Raw genomic sequence first — 21,170 nt, forward strand, 5'->3', positions numbered from 1 at the left:
GTAGCATTATCCATAATAGCCAAAAAGTGGAAACACCCCAAAGTTCCATTAAGTGATAATGGATAAACAAAGTGGTTAAAAAATAAAAATAAAAAAACCCAAAAACCCCTGGTATATTCATATAATGGAAAACTACTGGGCCATGAAAAGGAACAAACTATTGGTCTATGCAACAACTTGGGAACATTATGCCAACAGTCTTCAGGACCAGTTCCAAAGGCTAAAGAGCTCTAGGAAGGGCCAGGGCCCCTAAATGATTTCATGGGCTAGAATAACTCCTTTCCCACACACACAGGAGCAAGACACAACTTAGAATGCGTTAAGCCACTATTTGCTACAGCAGTTAGCCTACCCTAAATAATACAAGACAAATCTAATGAGCTCCAGATTTGTCTAAAAACTACTCCAGTATTTGAGTAGTCTCCTTGCCAAAACAAGCCAAACAACAGCCTGTAATGCAAAAGTCATATATGTTTCTAGATTATCCAACATTTCTACACTAGGGTCTCAATTAAAAAAAAAAAAAACCAACCTGTTAGCACCCCCAAAAATGGGGTAAAAAGCCTTACAAAACTATACAGAATAAAAATATGTTAGTGATATTCTCACAATCCATTATATACATATTTGGTAATCTTAAATGCCAGATATACACACACTCTCGCTTTTTAATAATAGGCTGATTAAGTTAACAAATTGCCTTTTACTCTAGATTGATTCAGTAAAGGGTAACAAAGTCATAAGCCAGAACAGGAGTCAGAATACTGCTTACATGGAGCATCCAGAAAGAACAGAAACTCTCAAAGTACATGATCTGAACTTACGTCTTCACATCCAGGTGGCATGAGATGCCTCTAAGGATACTTCTCAACCTGCTCCAGTGTCTCCTAGTCCCCTAGGAGTCAGAGCCCTCTCAGTGGGACTGGGTAGGAGGACTTGCTCCCACCTCTCCCTGTCTCCCCACCTTCACCTGAGGCTCTTCCGAGGAGGATGCCAACAGAGATGCAGCTTCACAAGATCGAGAGGAAGAGGCAGACAGGTTGCCTGGTGTGTAGAGCAAACCTGGGGGCTCATCAAAGAAAACTAAGGTGGGTTTTAATAATACAGATTCCCAGGTCCCGCCTCTGAGAGGCCAATGCGTAGGCCTGGCATGAGGTAGAAAACTGAAGATCAGCTAGGTGGGACTGGTGCTGTGGCCCTTCTATGGCTGTTAGAATCGCATGTACAACAGATGTCTACTTGTCTGTCTCACTATAAAGTTCTGAGTATCTTCACAACAAATGCTTTGTCTTTTCATCCTTGTGATGTGAGGAGCTAGCAGAGAGCATGATGTTGCTTAGTGCTCAAAATAGGTTTACTGAACAAAACAATAAATGGCCATCATGCTTGTTTTTAAAATTTTTTTAAAATTTAGACTGTATTTCTTACCTGGCCTTATGAGTATAATTTAGTAGCACAAAATATATATTTTGGTATCAGATTTTCACCTACTATGATCCTCAGCAAATAGCAAAAGTTATTATCTATTACTGAAGAGTCTATGATACCTTGCCCTAGAATCCTAACTCCTGAGCAGTGTAAGCAAAGTGACACATTAAAAAATAAAACCTCCAAGAAATCCTCTGTAGCTGTGGAGGTCAGCCAGCTATTGATTCCATGGTTCATACTAATGTCCTTAAAGGATATTATAATTCAGATTTAAAAATTCTTCACAGAGAAACCAGATGTTAGTCACTTGAAACAGGAGAGAAAGAGAGACAGAAAGCAAAAGCAGACCCATTTAAGAATTCCTAGATATGATGTCATAAAGGTATCAAACATCTTAAAGAAAAACTTGAAGTGTTCCCAAGAAAAAAAGGCCCAAAACATCAGGATGATGGCTTTTGTATTACTGGCCAAATGAAGAAGGCTTTGAACTGAGGAGTGAGGAGGAGGTAAAGTGTTTTAAGGTTAAAATTCAGAGTATCTTTATCTTACTTTGGTAGAATTTATGATTAAGTATTCCCTTTTCACACTTAACCCTTCTAATCTGCTTACTAATTAACAACTTGGTATGCTTTATGCCTCTAGAGACATTTTCTCAAGAGCTCTGCATTTGGCAAATAACTATATACCTTACATCAGGAAGACTAACAGGCTTCTAATTAGGGAAACAATGAACTGAAGATTATGAAAACTGTTAGCCAAAAAATTAGATGAGCTACTGTTGGAGGCAAATCCAATTCTTTCATAAATTGTAGAGTGACACACAAAATAAGTGCCGTGAAAAATGAACACAAGGGGCTCCTGGGTGGTTCAATCGGTTAAGTGTCTGCCTTCAGTTCAGCTCATGATTTCAGGGCCTTGGGATTGAGCCCCCAGTTGGGCTCCCTGCTCAGTAGGGAGTCTGCTTCTCCCTCTCCCTCTGCCCCTCTCCCCTACTCATGCTCACTTGTGAGTGCACATGCTCTCAAATGAATAAAATCTTTTAAAGAAAGAAATGAACATGAGCTACAGGGGAGCTTAGATGTTTTCGTTGCAGATGATACATGAACACTGTGCACCAAAGGCAAACTTGACGGCCATCCCAAGAGCAAAACCAGAGTGTGCTTTTCGTGCACCACTCTGTAAGTGGTATTATGTCAATTGGGACAATTCCTCCAGCTGGAGGGAAAATATCCCATAATGGTGGTAGATGTGATGATGTGGGAAAAACTGTAAAAACTACTACAGAGCTTGACTAGGAAGTGACTAAGTATTGTCTTTATAAACCCCACCATCCTTTTAATCTGTCTCTTTGAAACCCACTGAGCTCAAGACTTTCCTCATCAAGAAGTAACTCCTAGTTAGATTGAGTCACCAGGCTACTCTGTCTACACTCCTGGTCCCCAGCATTGACAATTCCATCAGCACGGACAACTGTTGTATGACTTGTTCTTCAGTATATTCCTGAAGTGATTCTTTTGTCTTCATTACAGATCTGGACAGGCCAACCACTGGAACGTCCACCAAGCCCGTAACTCCACACTCCAAACTCCACTTTGTGAACGCCATGTGCAAACAGCAGGCTCGACCAGGGACTGGGAACCCACTAAGGGCAGCCACTCCCTAGGCTGCCCAGAGGCCTCTGAGCTGCTGTGGCATGAATCTACTAGAACAATCTAATTGTCTTTCTTTTGAGGGTATCTGAAATGGACACAAGAGGGAGAACTGAACTACTAAAGGGAGCTGAACAAATCTGAGAAACAGAAACAGTCATAGGATAGTATGTGAATCCTAATAAGGAGAGGGCAGGAATGGCTGCTATTTTATATCTACTTTGAACAAACTCCCATTCCCCAAATTATGTTTCAGTCACCAAAAGAAATGGTTTTTCTGTTCCTCTGTTTCTACATTTGTAAAAAGCAGGTTATAATGATGGTGCTCTGATATAGAACTATTGTGAGGAAGAAAAAGTTACATGTGTGCAATACTTGAGAATAGAGCCTGGCACCTACTAAGTACAAGATAAATACAGATATCTCTTATTATCCAAACTCCTGCTTTCTGAAAATAGGAATTTGAATATAGTAAGATAAATCTGATAAATTCCTCAACTATCCAAATTCAGGAACAAAATAGATTTGGCCAGAGAAAGATACTTGTGTTACTTACTATACTTAAGCACCTGATCATGTGCCAGATACTATGCTGTGTGATTTACACGTAAGAGTAAACCAACTTTTTTCCTATTGAATTCTATTTAACATGTAACATTATATAAACTTAAGGTATACAATATATTGATTTGATACATTTATATATTGTAATAGGGCTGCCAATGTAGTGAAAGTCACTACCATCATGTTATGTAATTACCATTTCTTTTTAATAGTGGGTGTACATCTTTGGAAAAATGTCTATTTGGTTCTCTGCCCATTTTTTTTAATACAACTGCTTGTTGTAGGAGTCCTGTATGTATTTTGGATATTAACCCTTTATCTAATATATGGCAAGTATTTTCTCCCATTCTGTAAGCTGTTTTTTGAAGATACTATTGCAGCAGAACATGTTCTACATGATTGAGATGGGTACAGGCAAGTAGAGGCACATGTTCCTCTTTGAGCAAACTGTCACCTTAAGCAAACTACTCAAGAGGGGGTCCTTCACCTTGGACTACATATTCAAAAGGAGAATCAAGATGAATTACTTGGTCCTGGATGAGAACATGGACAGTGACCCTGGCAAGTCTGCATTTATGAACAGGGAGATTCTGAGAAGACCATTCTGTAAGCCACCAATACAGACATATAGCAAACCTGGGCACAGAGCACTAATCAAGTCTTAGAAACACAATAAGACTCCTTAAATGCTGCCACAGGACCCCATTCATCAAAGATTACTATGTGCTGACAGAGAGTGACATCTGTGTGAACCAAGGTGAGGTGGTCCAGGTCCTCACTGTCAACAAGCAGAATATGTGCCTGATGTTATCACCCTGCCAGCAACCATTCCCCACAGCTGAGGGCTGGGTCTTGGTATCCCTCACCAAAGCCACCGTAGCAGCAAAAAACAGTAACAAGAGCACTAAATAAGTGCCTCATTGGCTTCCTGAGGAGTGTGTAGATTTAGAAAACTGAAAAAGTAACAACACAAAAATATGAACACACGTTTGGGAATTACTACTGCTTATTCTCAATGGTGTCACTGGAACCGATGTTTTGAGTGCTGAAACCACATACAGCAGGCCATCCAGGTTGGATCTTTCCAATTTTTGTTGTTGCTGTTGGTGGTGGTTTTTCTTTCCTTTTATAATCTTCTGTTCACTTTTTTTCTTTTTTTCCCCCCACTTCATTAAGAAACCTCCTGAAGCTCAAGGTGATGCAAGGCCTGCCTTTTGTTGCTCCAGTTGACCACAGGATTCATTGGACTGGACTAAGTTACCCACATATATACACCTGAAGGTGATTTTCTTCCCACTTCAAAACAGGAGTTTAGACATCAGCTGAAGAAAAAGTAAAATGAATCATACAGCTTTAAACACCAGCAGGACCATTTATATAGAATTACAGTTAGCAAGTACTAACTACTAAAGAGATCTGAATGAGTCTGAAAGACCCATAGACACATATAAAGAATCAGTCAGAGAAAGCATCTGAGTCAAAATAATGGGAAGGCAGGTTTGAAGGTGAAAACCTTTTTGATGCTAAGGCAGTAATGAAATAATACAGATGCTATTTTATATCTACTTTGAACGTTCCTGTCACCAAACGATGCAGCTTTGGTTGCCCGAGGTACCCTAGACCCTACCAGGCCTGGTGTAAGATGCACTTCAGGTAACAGGAGCTCTTCTCATTATAACTTTAAAAAGGCCTTTCCAGTTATCATCCACCCTGTAGCACTTGATATTTCATCCTGGAGCAGAATCATGTTTTGGCTGACTGATCAAAGTTCCTGGACAGATGGAGGAGGCCTAATGATGACGGTGACAATGGTCCATATTCATGTATCCCAATTTCAAAATCCAAAAAGTTCTGGAAAAGCAAGCTGTTCAGAGTTAATTTGGCAGGAAAATCTGACCTAAATTGATGTGTCTTTATTCCATTTAGTGTGAAGTTTCATAAATTTTACCACAATAGGATTAAAATGTTTGATTACAGGGTGCCGTCTGCAGTATTGCTAGTAGGTTTCATAATATAGGACATATGCACTGAGTTACTTTCTTAAAACGAAAACAAATCTGAATTTCAACATGTATTTGACCTCAAAGGTTTCTAAAACGAATTGTAGGCCTATAACAATAATGCTTAACTAGCATTTATTATATGTCAGGTTATATCAGAAGCACTTTATATGGATTAACTCATTTAATTTTCACAGTAGCCCTATAAAATGTAGTAATTCTCATATCTTAGCAATGAGAAAGCCAAGGCAGTAGTAAAATGCCGTAATTAGCTAGTAGGTAGTAGAGCCAAAACCTCAGCCCAGCCAGACGAGCTCTGAGACTCTTCCTCTTCATTATCATAATTCTTTCAATACCCAATGCATTATTGTGGTCACTAAAGAAAAGTGGAGCTCTTGATGCAGTTTCCTGAACTCATTCCATGTCTAGCATAGATCATGTTCAATATTTCATAATATAATTTGACACTGTATTTTATATAAGTACATATTCTGCAATAAACCAGCTAGCAGCTGAATTCATTTGTCATGGCTGAGGTTTACAGCATCTCAGGTGGCACCTTAAATGCTATTTACTCATTAGATGCTTGAATTCCTTACACAAATTTTTTCTAGTCTACACTGGAATGTCTCTACAACTGTATAGGCAGCCTACTTGGGCTGTAGGCAGCTCTAATCACTAAGAAGTCTTCCTTGTGCTAATTCTAAAATGCTTCCCTGAACTTTCTAGCCATTGATTCTAAACACAGAAAAGGTCATTTCCATTTCCATGTTTGAACCCTTTAAAATCATTATAGATAACTATTTCTCCAATTACACTTTCTAGAAATGGTTCAAAGAAAACATGGGTAATATTTTTAAAATACACAGCAGGGATGCCTGGGTGGCTCAGTGGTTGAGCATCTGCCTTCGGCCAAGGGCGTGATCCCGGGATCCAGGATCGAGTCCCGCATCTGGCTCCCGGCAGGGAGCCTGCTTCTCCCTCTGCCTGTGTCTCTGCCTCTCTCTGTGTCTCTCATAAGTAAATAAATAAATATTTTTAAAAAATATACAGCAAAAGTTGGTATGAAGAGTTAAACAATGAGAAAGAATAACTTAAAAAACAAAATGTTGATTTCCAGGTTTCCAGATGATGGTAGCTGCTTATACCCAAATTTCTCCACATATCCTCCAGAGACTTTATAGATAAACAAGGAGAACAAAAAAAAAATCCATAAAACAAAACTAAAAAATAAGAGTGAGGGAGAATACTGCAAACTGCAATTTACATGGAAATCAACAAATGGACATTAAAAACCAGCAAAGCTAATCTAGAGCTCATAATGGAATAGAAAAATCAGTGGAGAATAAGTGAAAAGAAGAGACCAACGGGTTCCTCATGATGGCGGAACACAGCTAACATCACCCTTAGAAGGACAGAGTCCCACAGGAATAGGGAAATATTGAGAAAAGGTTTGAGACCTTGTGGATCAGAGCAGTAACTACTGGGGAACAGAAAGAAGGACCTGAAAGTTCTTGAGAACAGAGGTGGCGGTGACCAGCAGGAGTCCCTTGGAATCTCGGTAATCGGGAAGGGAGAGAGAAGCAGTGGATTTTAAAGATCCTATTAAACAAATAAGAAACACAAAATCAGAAGACCCATCAACCACCACCTTAACTCTTAGAAATAATGCTACCTGTTAAATAATAGGCACTCAGCTGAGATTACTCTAAACTAAAAACTAGTACACCATCCAAACTTCTCACCATCACCGTAGTAGAATAACTACTATTGATTTAGGAAAAGATAAGACATTTTAAAAGCGATGGGAATAACAGGTAACATCCATATAAAACTACTGTAAGAATCAAAATACCTCAGGTGATAAAGCCCCTTATCTGATACCCTGCCATAAAACCCACAAAGCAGAACTCTGTATATAATCTGCTCACATTAATATTATTAAACAAATATTTGCATATGTGAAAAAACACTCTAAATCAGAAATTCAAAAACTCAAAACAGAAAAGTACAAAAAAGATCCCAGAGATGAGTCAGGGAAGAAAAGGAGAAGAGAAAAAAAAAAAAAAAAAAAAAGAAAAGGAGGAGAGGAAGACAAAATAATTTCAGAAATGAACATTCAAATCTGAGATGCCAAAGAGACAAGACTGGAAATATAACAGCAGGTGCTATGAAGAGGAATAAAAATGCCAAGAGAATAAAAACAAAATACAAAAGAGCTAAAAAATCTAAGACACAAATTGGTTGCTATAGAATCTAAGCAAAGAAGACCTAAACTGCATGTAATTTAAATTTCTGAAAAATAAAAACAAAGGACAGAGCCTGTATATATATAACTGTAATTCAAAAAAATTTTCAAAGGGCTTGCTAACATCTAGACAAATTGACCAAGAATAATTAATCATCTGAGACATAGCCTACTAAAAATACTGCATTTAAAACAAAAGAAAAAATCCTTCTGGACCTTAGGCAAGAAAACCAAATCACTACAAAGCAAAGGATATCATAATGGCACCATATTTGTCAACAGTAACACACATAGCAAGAGTACAGGAAAGAAAGTATAAGGCTAGGTCTTTATATCCAGCCAAACTGTTTTCAAGTATCAAAGCTATGAAAAATAGTTTGAAACCTGCGCAAACTCAGTATAGTACTCAGGAGCCCTCTCCATGGAATCTGTAAGAGAATGAACTTCATTTAAGTATGAGGTGTCAGTGATGTTCTGGACTATGGTGAACACTGAATACATTTAATTTCTTTTTGAAGATTTTTATTTATTTATTTGAGACAGAGAGAGAGAGAAAAGGAACAGGGGGAAGGGCAAAGAGAGAGGAAGAAGCAGATTCCTTAATGAGTGCAGAGCCTGATACGGGGCTCAATCCCGGGACTCCAGAATCATGACCTGGGCCAAAAGCAGATGCTTAACCAACTGAGCCATCCAGGTGCCCTTGAATACATTAAATTTTAGATGAAAGACCAAAACATAGGAAGGGATAGAAGAGTACATGTTATCTGTCCTGTCAAAGTATAAATAATACAATCATTTATTTAATAGTAAAGAGAAGGGAGTAGAGGGAAAATAGAATAAGCTCATTGGTTATCATATGGGTATAGAGTCAATGGTATTATTTAAAGCTCCCAACCTAGGATAAAGGGGCTGCTGGCATTACAAAAGGTCTTTTTTAAAGGTAAATCCTAGAGTAGGTGTTGGCAATCTTTAGGTGGCAGGTCAAATATAGTTCACCTTTTTTGTAAATAAAGTTTTAGTGGCACACAGCCAAATTCATCCAGTTACATATTGCCTATAACTTTTGTTCTGTCTACATCATAGACATTAATGTAGTCGTACTGTCCAAATCAACAGAGGTATTTGTAAGAGATGGTATGACCCACAAAGCCTTAAATACTTACTGTGTGGGCCTTTACAGAAAAAGTTTGCCAACTCCTAATGTATAACAAAAATACAAAACTTTCCTAAATGCCAAAAACACAGAAAAAGAAACACAGTAAGTTTTTAAAAAATGAAACAGTTAATATCAATCATATATGTAATATCAATAAATGTAAATGTGCTTAATTCATACATTAGAAAAAAGGGTTTTGGGCCATTCATAAAGCAAAATAAAATAAAACCAACTGTATGCTCTATAAAAGAGAACAAATTGAGGCAGCTTTTTCTGCCCACAGATCCCATCCCCATGATATAATAAAAGCACCTCAAAAATAAAATAATTTAAAAATTTAAAAAGAAATCTAAAAGTTAAACATGAAGGAATGAGCAAAGATATACTAGGCAAATGCCAATAACATGAAATCAGGAGTTGTGATTTTTTTTTAAAGATTTTATTTATTTATTCATGAGAGAGAAAGTGAGGCAGAGATGTAGGCAGAGGGAGAAGCAGGCTCCATGCAGGGAGCCTGATGAGGGACTCGATCCTGGAACCCCAGGATCATGCCCCGAACCAAAGGTAGATGCCCAACCACTGAGCCACCCACGCATCCTAGGAGTTGTGATTTTGATACCAGGCAAGGCAACATTCAGACCAAAAGCATAAAGACAGAGAAGTACAAATGCCAAAACCACGACAACTATCTTCATAAAGCAGAGGCTATGAGAGATGCAAAGAGAACCCGGAAGAGACACTATAATAAGAGACTAAAACACCATTCTGAGCCTGAGACATGTCAAACAAACAAAAAGTAAATAAAGATATAGGGGACCTAACCAACATCATTTATAAGGTATACTGTACATGTATGTATATTACATTGATTATAGAAAATATAATTTCTCAAGCATACACAGGCCAGTCATGAAACTGTCCTTATATTAGGCCATAAAAAAGCAAAACAAAACAAAACAAAAAACAAAAACAAAAACACCTCATGAAGTTCCTAAGGTACAGACCTTTTCTGGCCACAATGCCATAAAACTAGAAATTAATAACATCAGAACACGTAAATTGAAAAAGGTTCTTCTACTTGAACGTTAAAAAACTCTTTAAAGCATCCTCTTGCGATAAAGGGGGATATGCAAACCCAAACTGCAGAATTTCTAAAAAACATATGAAAAGATGAGAATGAAAATACTACATATACTAATTATTGAAGCAGTACCAAAGAGAATATATATACTATCTTTTGCATAAGAGAATAGATGCAAACATATGCACACTCAACCCCCCTCCCCAAGTACTTTGGCTTATTTTTTCCGAAAAAAGAAATATAAAAGAAACCAATGAAAACGGTATCTGTAAAGGACAGGAAAAAATAGAATGGATGAGGTAGGTATAGGAGTGTGATACCTTTGGTATATTTATTTATATAGTTTTGACTTTTGAAACATGTTTTACAAATTCAGAACATAAAATTTTAAAAAGGTTGAAAAAAACAAATTCTAAAAGTGGACACAAGCGTAAATTTAAAACTCTATTTTCCAACTGTATATCAAGTCAATAACATGATCACACAAAGAAAACAATTCAAATTAACTTTGAAAATATACTCTGATCAAATATGACTTTAGTGGAATATACTCTAAGCACAAGAAAATCTGCAAAGAAGGCTTCAATATTACTAGTGTTTTTTGTGTGGTTGTTGTTACTGGCAACAGTGTTGGTGTACTAATTCTGAAACTATTTTGCAGATTCAATGGAGTTCAGAAATACAAGGAGTTCTGTAAACTTTCATATACATATGAAATAAAGTAATTTTGGAGAGTGTATCTTCTCACTCTAACCTAAGGATTGGCTAGAAAACGTTTTTTTAAAAAGTACATATATATTAAAAAAAGTACATATATAGTTGCACAACAATTTAAATGCATTTATTACTGTTTAACTATATGCTTAAAAATGGTTAAGATGGTAAGTTTCAAGTTATGTGAATTTTACCATATGGTAGGCATGGAGTCAGGATATTGACATCTATCAACCCTAAACTGAGATTATCCCTGGAAGAAGGATATTGTTATTTTCCTTTCACAGAGGACTAAACTGAGGCCCAGAGTTGGTAATTATGTCACATAAGACGAGAAAGTAGTAACAGAGACTAGAACTACTGGCTGTTTCTCTGACCCCAAAGCTTATCATGCTCTTTCCACCATAACCAAATGATTTTTCAAAAAGAATATTAACAATTTAGTTTTGATTTATTTTTTTAAAGATTTTATTTATTTATTTTAGAGAGAGAGCACGAGCAGGGGAGGAGGAGGGAGAGGAAGAGGGAAAGAATCTCAAGCAGACTCTGCACTTAGTGTGAAACCGGATGTGGGGCTCGATCTCACAACCCTGAGATCATGACCTGAGCTGAAACCAGGAGTTAGACGCTTAATGGATTGAGCCACCCAGGTGCACCATACTTTTGCTTTATTTTAAATGAACGGACATTCACTGCTTTTGTTATTGTTGGATATTTGTTGTTACTGAGTAGTGATAGTGGCAGTTTTAAGGACTTTTGCCAAGAATTTGCAAGAGAAGGAAATAATTCCAGAAGAAAGGTGTTTGGTCTCTTAGATAATGACATCTGGCTTTCCCAAGTGTTGTTGTTTCAGGTCATATCCTCTGCCTGGAAAATATGGAGCCTAATAGCTCAAGGTAGAGGAGATTCAAAGCCAAGGTATATGCCTAATCTGTTTTTAAATACAATTTTAAATTTTTGAACAGTGTAAAAATGTTAAGTCTGGTTGAAACACATGTTCAAGCCAGCATATATTAGAAACATTATGTTCAGAAGCCAAAGCAGCCACTACTAAAAGCTCATCCACATGCGGTGGCCCTGTTTCCCCTGGGAATTGGCTGTTCAGTAAGTTCAGAGACCATAGGAACCTAAGCTCTGTTAGTACAAGGTAATTAAAAAATATCTTCACTAAATTGCTCAACAAACTCTTTTAAGATGGAGAAAATTTAAAAACAAACCATTGGAAATCATTACATAATACAGTTATGCAACATTTACAAACTATGTCTTAAAATGCATGATAAAAATTAAATAGTATAAATGTCTTTGTGAATCCAGAAACAGTTATATAGGGTGTGGAACAAATCAGAATGCCACCAACATCCACAACTGGATGAATAAAAACTAGTGTAAGGATAATAACTAGATGAGAACAAAGATGCTATAATTCCTGGAATATGGTAAATTACAGTTATCTGCAAATGAAATAGATATGCCAAAAAGCTTCAAAAAGTAAAAATTCTTACTTAAGTGTAAAGAAGCTGAAAGGCTAAAATATCAAGTCTGATCCATATCACAGTTCAAAGAGGTATTAAAGTCTGGATAGTAGCCAAGACAAAGAGAAAGATTTGATGAATTTTATCTTGAAAAGATAATCATACAAATATTTACCACAATAATAACCATAATGTCAATGCCTTTTGTGGTACAATGGTTAAAAAAGTAAGCCTTTCAGAAAAGTTCTTAAGATCAAAGCATTCAAAGTGCTTTTTGTGCAAAACTCCCTTTTGTACGTGTATATTTGACAAATGGTTTATTTTTTTTTAATTTATTTATGATAGTCACACAGAGAGAGGGAAAGAGAGAGAGGGAGGCAGAGACACAAGCAGAGGGAGAAGCAGGCTCCACGCACCGGGAGCCCGACGTGGGATTTGATCTGGAGTCTCCAGGATCGCACCCTGGGCCAAAGGCAGGAGCTAAACCGCTGCGCCACCCAGGGATCCCTGACAAATGGTTTAAAGAAGAAGTAATTTAAAGCTGATTGAGAATGAGTAGCACATGTCTTCTGGCTGTAAATTTTCTCCCTTCCCAACAGGCAAAGAAATCCAATCTGAAAATTATTCATTAAAATTATTTCCTTTAGAAGACGTCACTACAAGTTTAAAAAAGGGTTTTACTGATCATAAATGTATCATCTCCCCTGGCACTGTTGTTCCTTCCCATTTCCTTCATGTATCCTTATGTGGTAGTTTACTATCCAAGTCCATCACCAGCAGTCAAAGTGTGGGCCATAAACTTATACTTATTCTATATACTGCTACCCTGAATTAGGGAAGAGATACATACAGAAATAGTAAGAATTTAGAAATTTCAATAGCAATTTAACAAAGTGATTTCATGCCTGCTGAATCTAAAAATAAGGGGGATCCCTGGGTGGCTCAGTGGTTTGGCACCTGCCTTCGGCCCAGGGCGTGATCCTGGAAACCCGGGATTGAGTCCCACATCAGGCTCCCTGCATGGGGCCTGTTTCTCCCTCTGCCTGTGTCTCTGCCCCTCTCTCTCTCTCACTCTCTCTCTCTCTCTCTGTGTCTCTCATGAATCTAAAAATAAAATACATGGAAAAAATAAAAATTAAAAACACATATTTACATATTTTTTAAATTAAGGATTATCATGATATAATTTACATATAGTAAAATCCAACTTTTTTAGGTGCCTCTCTGCAGTCAATCTCTTCTCCTAATGCCTTATCCTTTGCAACCATTGATCTGATTTCTCTTCTTATAATTTTGCCTTTTCTAGAATTTTATATAGGGGAATCATAAACTAAGTGGTCATTTGTGCCTGGTATCTGTCACTTTACATAGCAGCGCTTTTCAGATTCAATGCTATTGCATGTACCAATAGTTTTTATCTTTCTAGTAGTATTCTACTGTATAAATTCATCAAACTGCTTATCCATTCACCAATTGATCGATTTCTGGGTTATTTTCAATCTTGAGTGACTATGAATAAAGCTGCTATAAGGAAAAAAAAAGCTGCTATAAGCATTTATGTACAAGTCATTTTTTGTAAATGAATATCCAAGTGTTCTAGCACCATTTTTTAAAAATGACTATCCTTTTTCTATTGAATTGTCTTGGTATTATTCTTGAAAACCAACTAACTTTATACCTGTGAGTCTATTTTTGGACCTATAGTCTCTTCCATTGTTCTATGTCTATCTTTACACCAATGCTACACTAGCTTGGTTACTGAAGCTTTATTGTAAATCTTGAAATAAAGTCCTCCAGATTTGTTCTTTTTCAAAATTGTTTTGGCTATGCTAGATCCTGTGGTTTTCCATATAAAATTTAAAATTAGCTTGTTGATTTCTGCAAAAAGCTTGCTGGGATTTTAATTGAAATTGCATGGATTCTACATATCACTTTGAAGAAAACAGATATTTTAACAATATTGTCTTCTGGTAAGTGAAACTTGGTATATATACCCATTTACTTAGGTCTTCTTTAATTTCTTTCACCAACGTTCTGAAGTTTTCATTGTAAAAATATAGGTTTCATATTTGTGGATACTATCGTAAGTGGTATGTTTTACTTCAGTTTCTAATTATTGCAGCATACAGAAATAAAAATTTTCATATAACCTTGCATCCTATGATTTTTAAAAACTCATTTATTAGTTCTAATACCTTTTCATTGATTCTTTGAGATCTTGTATGGAGACAATTATGTCATATTGACAGTTTTAGCTTCTTCCTTTCCAAACTGAATTTCTTTTATTTCTTTTTCTTACATTACTAAACTGACTAGGACTTTCACTAAATACTGACTAGAAGTAGGAAGACTGGACATCCTTAACTTGCTCCCAATCTTAAATGGAAAACATTTCACTTCATCATAAGGTATGAAATGTTTCTTTTAGGTTTTCCATAGATGACATTTAAACAGGCAGATGAAATTCTCTTGCTGTTTGCAGAAAATTTTTATCATTATTGGGTATTATACCAACTTTGCATTCCTGGATGATCTCCACTTGGTTATAATGTATAGTCCTTTTAATACACTGCTGGACTTAGTTACTAAAGTATTATTAAAAATTCTCATGTCATGGGGCACCTGGCTGGCTCAGTCAGTAGAACGTGACTCTTGATCTCAGGGCTGTGAGTTCAAGCCCCCCATTGGGCTTGGAGCTACTTAAAAAAAAAAAAAAGAAAGAAAGAAATTTTCATGTCTTATTGTTCATGCAGGATATCATCCTGTAGTTTTATTTTCTTGGAATATCTTGGTCAAGTTTTGGTGTTTCCATGGAACATTTTTTTTTCCCATCCCTTTAACTTATCTATGTGTTTGAAATTTTTTTTTTCAAATCTTTATTCATTTATTCATGAGAGGCACAAAGAGAGAGGCGGAGACATAGACAGAGGGAGAAGCAGGTCTGTGCACGGAGCCTGATATGGGACTCAATTCCAGGACCTTGGAATCATGCCCTGAGCCAAAGGCAGACTCAACTACTGAGCCACCCAGGTGCCCCTATCCATTTGAATTTAAAGTCAGTTTCTCGGGATCCCTGGGTGGCGCAGTGGTTTGGCGCCTGCCTTTGGCCCAGGGCATGATCCTGGAGACCCGGGATCGAATCCCACATCGGGCTCCCGGTGCATGGAGCCTGCTTCTCCCTCTGCCTGTGTCTCTGCCTCTCTCTCTCTGTGACTATCATAAATAAATAAAAATTAAAAAAATAAAAAAATAAAAAAAAAATAAAGTCAGTTTCTCAAAGGTAGTATTTAGTTGGGTCTTGCTTTTCTATCCAATCTGACAATCACTGCCTTTTAATTGTTTATAAGATAATTAATATAATCATTGATAAGGCTGAATTTGGGTCTACCATCTTGCTAATTATATTCTATTTGTCCCATCTATTCTTTGTTCTCTTTGGTTCTCTTCTTGCATCTTTTTGTGTTATTTTTTATGATTTCATTTTATCTCTACCACTGGTTTATTAGTTATGTATCTTTTATTTTCTAGTGGTTGTTCTAGAGTTTACATCTTTAATTTCTTACAGTCTACCTTCAGTTTTTGTATCTATGAGGTCATGATAGTTGATCTACATTTTGGTATTGTTGTTAACTTTGCCCTCATTGGAGCAAAGATTTCAAATTCTTTCACTGTTGAGCTGCCATTACTTTTGCGCATGTTATAACCCAGTACTGGAAGATCATTCTCAGTATTTCTACTCTACCTTTAGCTTTCAGCAGTCACTGCACACGTGCACCACAGTGGAAGTCTCTAGTATCTTTCCATATTCCTGCACCTTCCCCAGTGATGGACTGCTTGTTACTAGGTGTTAGGCTTACTTGGGGGCCAGGTTCGGCTTTTGGTCTCCTAGTGTGAGGCAGGGTCTGTGAGCCTGCTTTTGGATGGGATGGGCTAGAAAGCTGTAGGCCTTTCTACCCTTCCCACAAGAGGTCATGGTTGGAGAGCTGTGGAGAAGGAGTTGCTGGTGAGAATTCCCCTTGGGTTTGGAGCTCCCAGTTATTCCAAACTAAAGCTAGCCCATGATTAGACATCAAGGAATTTAAACTATTTTAGTTGTTTTTTCTTATTTGCTTCTATGGCAGCCACTTCTTCTAACGCTCTATTCAAAGGTGAACAGTTTGTATGCCTCATTCTCCTCAGATGGGCTTCTCAAACTTTAGAATTAAGTTTCCTTGATTTCCTTATAAACTCAGCTGTTAGCTGTCTGATATGTTCAAAGAAAATTATGCTTTTGGGGGCTATTTGATTTTTCTTATTAGGATGGGAGTGATCTGCTCTTACAGTTTTCCACACCCTGGAAATGGAAGAACTTAGGCTTATGTTTTGTATGTCTTTGCTTTTTTATTTCATTTTCTAAAATAATTAATTTTTATTGTATTTTATAAAAATATTGTTTTGTGATGGATTGAAAAAGACAACAAAACTGGTCCCTCATCAAAGTGTGAAAATCATGGTTCCAGTGCATAAAGTAGTTATAGTTAGGACAAGATTGTCCAACCTATGGGTGCCATAAGTGAACTATTCAGCTATGGAACATTTTTTTTGGAACTTATGACATATTTATGGATAGCAAAAAGATTCATACTAATTCACACCTAGCAGACAGTAGTTATTAGGAGTGGTTAATCAAATATTTTTACTCTAAAAAATTTATTCTGTAGCCCATCATATAATATTGCTATTTTTTTCTCTATCTCAAATAGATTAATAGAATTTGTCCCATTTTTCCCTGATGTGAGGGTTAATTTATTTAAGAATATTTCAAAACATCTCAGATTTTCTCTGGAAAAGGCACATCAAAATAAACCACAAAGTCTACCAATCAGCAAAGGTGCTAATTAAATGAAGACATGAAAAGAGAAAGTAGCCTTGAAGATATTTAGGAAACTATACCTCTAATTTCCCCTGATAAAGATTTTAGAAGCAATAATTATTTTAAAGTATGTTCTCATAACACTTTTATTATGAACCTATTGCTATGGTGCTCTTTTTGTCTATCTTGCCCAACAAAATAGCAAACACCTCAAGAATAGTGCTATATTCGTCTTCATACTTCTCAGTGTCTAGCACAGTGCCTGGCATACATCAGGCTCTTAATGAATATACACTGAGTCAATGAATATTGAATGAAATGAATAGTTCTAGTAATTGTTCTACCTAGCCTTTTCTTCTTTTTCTACAGGCTCTATCCTCTTTACCTCACCTCTTTTGTCTTTCCAAGCACATATAATTAGATCTCCTGGAATCTATATACACCAGCATCCTTTTTAATACCCACTACTGTTCGAAGACTCTGCTGGCAGCCCTACCTACCTCATCAAATAGGCCTCATACCTATAATAGTAGCAGAGGGCTGAGGTAGTTCTAGCTCTGTCCTTTGTTTGGATGACCCGGCAGCCTATTTGGTGGTCAGCCTTCGTAGCCAGGTAAGTTTCTCATAACCACCTCAGGGAATGGGTGAATGGGTTTCTGTCTGACATCCCTATTTTTCCTCCTCAGTGGTCATATGTTGCAAGTGACTCACATACCTCAATGCCTAAACCTCCTTGAGTCAAAAACAGGCATTTCATTTTAGCTAATATAGTTTATGGTTTAGTTTTCCACATCCCGTGATCAACCTTCTATTAGGGTAGATAAGGAGAATGCCACTGAAAGCAGAAATTATGTTATTTCTTTTTGAATTTTTAAAAATTCCTAACATACTAATATGCCCATAGCAGATATACATTATAATGAGAGAATAAGTTGGATCTTGCATGAAAGCTCTTCATAAGTTTCCTTCACGAATTGAGTCAACTTACATTTATACCTTAGTTTTTCCTTTCACTGCCCCACAATTCACTTTTACTTCCTCATACACCTCCGTGGGGATGCTAATGTGTGTCTTGATGAGTGCACCTGATAACCTCTGATAAGACCAAATATACCTTGCAGTGCAATAAGGCTCACATTTTTCCATAATCACATATTAACTAATCTCATTATTCCCATAGACTTTAAAGAAAAGAAACTCTTACCCAGCCTTAGCCACACTTATAGTTTGTTGCTCCATTGCCTCGTGGATACTGGTTCTATCATGTTCTTTGAGGCTGTTAAACTCATCGATACAGCAAAGGCCTGCATCTGCAAGTACTAATGCCCCAGCCTCCAAATTCCATTCTCCTGAGTCTTTCACAGCAGTTACCGTCAGACCTAAGGAAACAAGCAAGCTATATTAACTTTTATTTTCAAAACCATGTCTTATACCTATGAGCGGACAGTACCTACATTTTAAACAAAAAAGAGTCAATGCCTTTATTTGTAATCTGTCAAGAATGAATTACATCAAAGAATGGGTGGTTCCCAAGGAGAGGAGGAATGGGAGGATGGGCAAAATAAGTGAAAGGAATTAAGATGGACAAACTTATAAATGAGTCACAGGGATGTAAAGTATAGTATAGAGGATATAGACAATAATATTGTAATAACTTTAAATGGTAACAGATAGTAAGTAGATTGATCATGGTGAGGATTTCATAATGTATATAACTGAAAAATCACTGTATTGTATACCTGAAATGAATATAATATTGTATGTCAACTATACTTCAATTAAAAAAAAAATGGATGGCATCAGGACAACTATTTCTGGTTTCCAGGCACTGGAAAGCCTCAGAAGATCCTATGTTCTGAAAATATAAGATGTGTTATTGAGTATTTTATAGCAACCAAAAATCCCCAAATTTTCTTTCCTTGGTAGGTACTCTCACTGAATAGAAGGAGCAAACAGATCTTCTGAAAAGAGGTTCTGTATCATATGCTGTTTAAAAAGGCCTATAAGGGGGCAACCCCGGTGGCGCAGCGGTTTGGCGCCACCTGCAGCCCAGGGCGTGATCCTGGAGACCCTGGATGGAGTCCCATGTCGGGCTCTCTGTATGATGCCTGCTTCTCCCTCTGCCTCTGTCTCTGCCCCTCTCTGTCTCTATGAATAAATAAATAAAATCTTTAAAAAAAATAAAAAAATAAAAAGGCCTGTAAGTCCAAAGACAGAAAACAGTAGATATTAGAGTCCAATGATGAAAATGAAAAGTTTGTTCCCAGTCACAGTGTGAGAAAGAAGATTCCTTTAATATGTTTTTTTCTGAATTTGATTCATCCTTTATACCACAGTGGTCAAAAGCAAAGGCTTCGGGGGCACTTGGCTGGTTGGCTCCACTGGTTAAGCATCTGAGTCTTGGTTTCAGTCCAGTTTATGAATTTGGGCATCATGAGATGGAGCCCCACAGTGGACTCCACGCTCAGTGTGGAGTCTGCTTGAGATTCTCTCCCTCTCCCTCTATCCCTCCCCCCACTTGTGCATGCATGTAAGCACTCTCTCTCTCTAAAATAAATGAATGAATGAATTTTTTTTTTTTTTTAAAGCAAAGGCTTTTGAGTCACACAGACTTGGATCTGAATCTTGGATCTGTCATTCTGGTTGTCCTACCGTAGGCAAGTTTCCTAATATGTCCTGGCCTCTATTTATTCATTTATGAAACAGGATAACAATGGAATGTATCTTATAGAGTCTTGGATATTCGAACAGAATATAATAAAACTCTTTAACAGGTGTATGACATATAATGAGTACTTATTTTATGATAACCATTGATAAGCCAGACTGACCAAGAAAAAAAAAAAGAGGAAAAACAACTTACAAATATTAGGAATGAAGGGGGATATCCCTATATACCCTACCAACACTTAACTGGTAGTAAGGAAATACAATGAACAACTCTATGCACTAAGTTTGGTAACTTAGATGAAATGGTCAGATTTTTTGAAATATATAAACTGTGAATGTTTATCTAAATAGGAATAGATAGCTTGCATACTCCTATACCTCTTTTGAAAATTGGCTATATAGTTAAAAATCCTGCAACACATAAATCTACAGACTGAGATGACTTCATGGTGAATTCTACCAAACATTCATGAAAGAGATAATACCAATTTTACAAAATTTTCAAAAATACAGAAAAACAAGGAACACCTCCCAACTCATTTACTATAGCTAGCACTATTAAGATACCAAAACCAGATAAAGGTATATTAAAAGAAAACTACAGACTAGTATCTCTCATAAACATAGACGCAAAAATCCTCAAAAAATACAAGCAAATCAAATACTTAAAATAACAGATTATAAACAAGTGGGATTTATTTTGGGATTACAAGGTTAATTTGACATTCAAAAATTAAACAAAATAATACACCACATCAATAAACTAAGGAAGAAAAAGCAAATGACCACCTCAATATATTCAGAAAAACACTTGATAAAACTCAACAATTATTCATGATTTAAAAAAAAAAACTCTCAAAAAGCAAAGAATAGAGGGAACTTCTTCAGTCTTATAAAGGGTATTTACAAAAATCGTACAACTAACATATTTAATTGTAAAAGACTGAATGCTTACCACCACACCCACCCTCATTCCCAAGATCAAAACAAGGCAAGATGTGCTCTCATCATTCTTATTCAAAATCTTTGTGGAGGTTCTAGCCAGTAAAATAAAGGAAAAGAAATTAACAACCATCAGATCAAAAGGAAAAAACAAAACTTTATATTTTCAGACAATATGATTATGTATGAAATTCCAAAAAATGTACAACAAAGCTACTAGAACTAAGTGAGCATAGCAAGGTTGCAGGATATATGTCAATATATAAAAGTCTGTCATATTTCTATGTACTAGAAAAAAAATTTTAAACTCCAATTAAAAATAATACAATTTATAATAGCACCTGAAAATATGAAATACCTGGGCATAAATCTTTAAAAATGTGCCTTGAGT

General features: G+C 36.6%; 1 protein-coding gene and 1 long non-coding RNA gene across 18 annotated transcripts in view; one reads left to right on the forward strand and one right to left on the reverse strand.

Annotated features, from left to right (window-relative positions):
* MCM9 (minichromosome maintenance 9 homologous recombination repair factor) overlaps nt 1–21,170 on the reverse strand; it is a 123,960-nt gene that overhangs the window by 45,254 nt on the left and 57,536 nt on the right. For 10 of the 12 annotated variants that reach the window (XR_004808557.2, XR_004808566.2, XM_049114948.1 and 7 more), the window contains exon 8: nt 18,372–18,546. Coding sequence is in view for 10 of the 12 variants with exons in the window: in XM_049114948.1 (XP_048970905.1) it covers nt 18,372–18,546 (175 nt within the window). In the remaining 2 variants the exon portion in view is untranslated. Of the gene's footprint in view, nt 1–4,824; nt 4,964–5,332; nt 5,493–18,371; nt 18,547–21,170 lie in introns of those variants that run through there. The other 2 variants (XM_035705019.2, XM_035705012.2) reach the window with 2 other exon arrangements.
* On the forward strand, nt 1,785–19,316 carry LOC118352085 (uncharacterized). Of its 6 annotated transcripts, XR_007413268.1 has the most exons (7): nt 1,785–1,934; nt 2,958–4,714; nt 4,818–4,922; nt 11,326–11,490; nt 14,632–14,723; nt 17,537–17,780; nt 19,094–19,315. It is a non-coding gene; the product is annotated as an uncharacterized LOC118352085 (long non-coding RNA). The 6 variants fall into 6 exon arrangements; XR_004808604.2 differs by having other exon boundaries at nt 2,958–4,922; nt 19,094–19,316; XR_007413263.1 differs by lacking the exon at nt 14,632–14,723 and having other exon boundaries at nt 2,958–4,922.

Source organism: Canis lupus, chromosome 1, assembly GCF_003254725.2.
Source record: "Canis lupus dingo isolate Sandy chromosome 1, ASM325472v2, whole genome shotgun sequence".
In the NCBI taxonomy this organism is placed as follows: domain Eukaryota; kingdom Metazoa; phylum Chordata; class Mammalia; order Carnivora; family Canidae; genus Canis; species Canis lupus.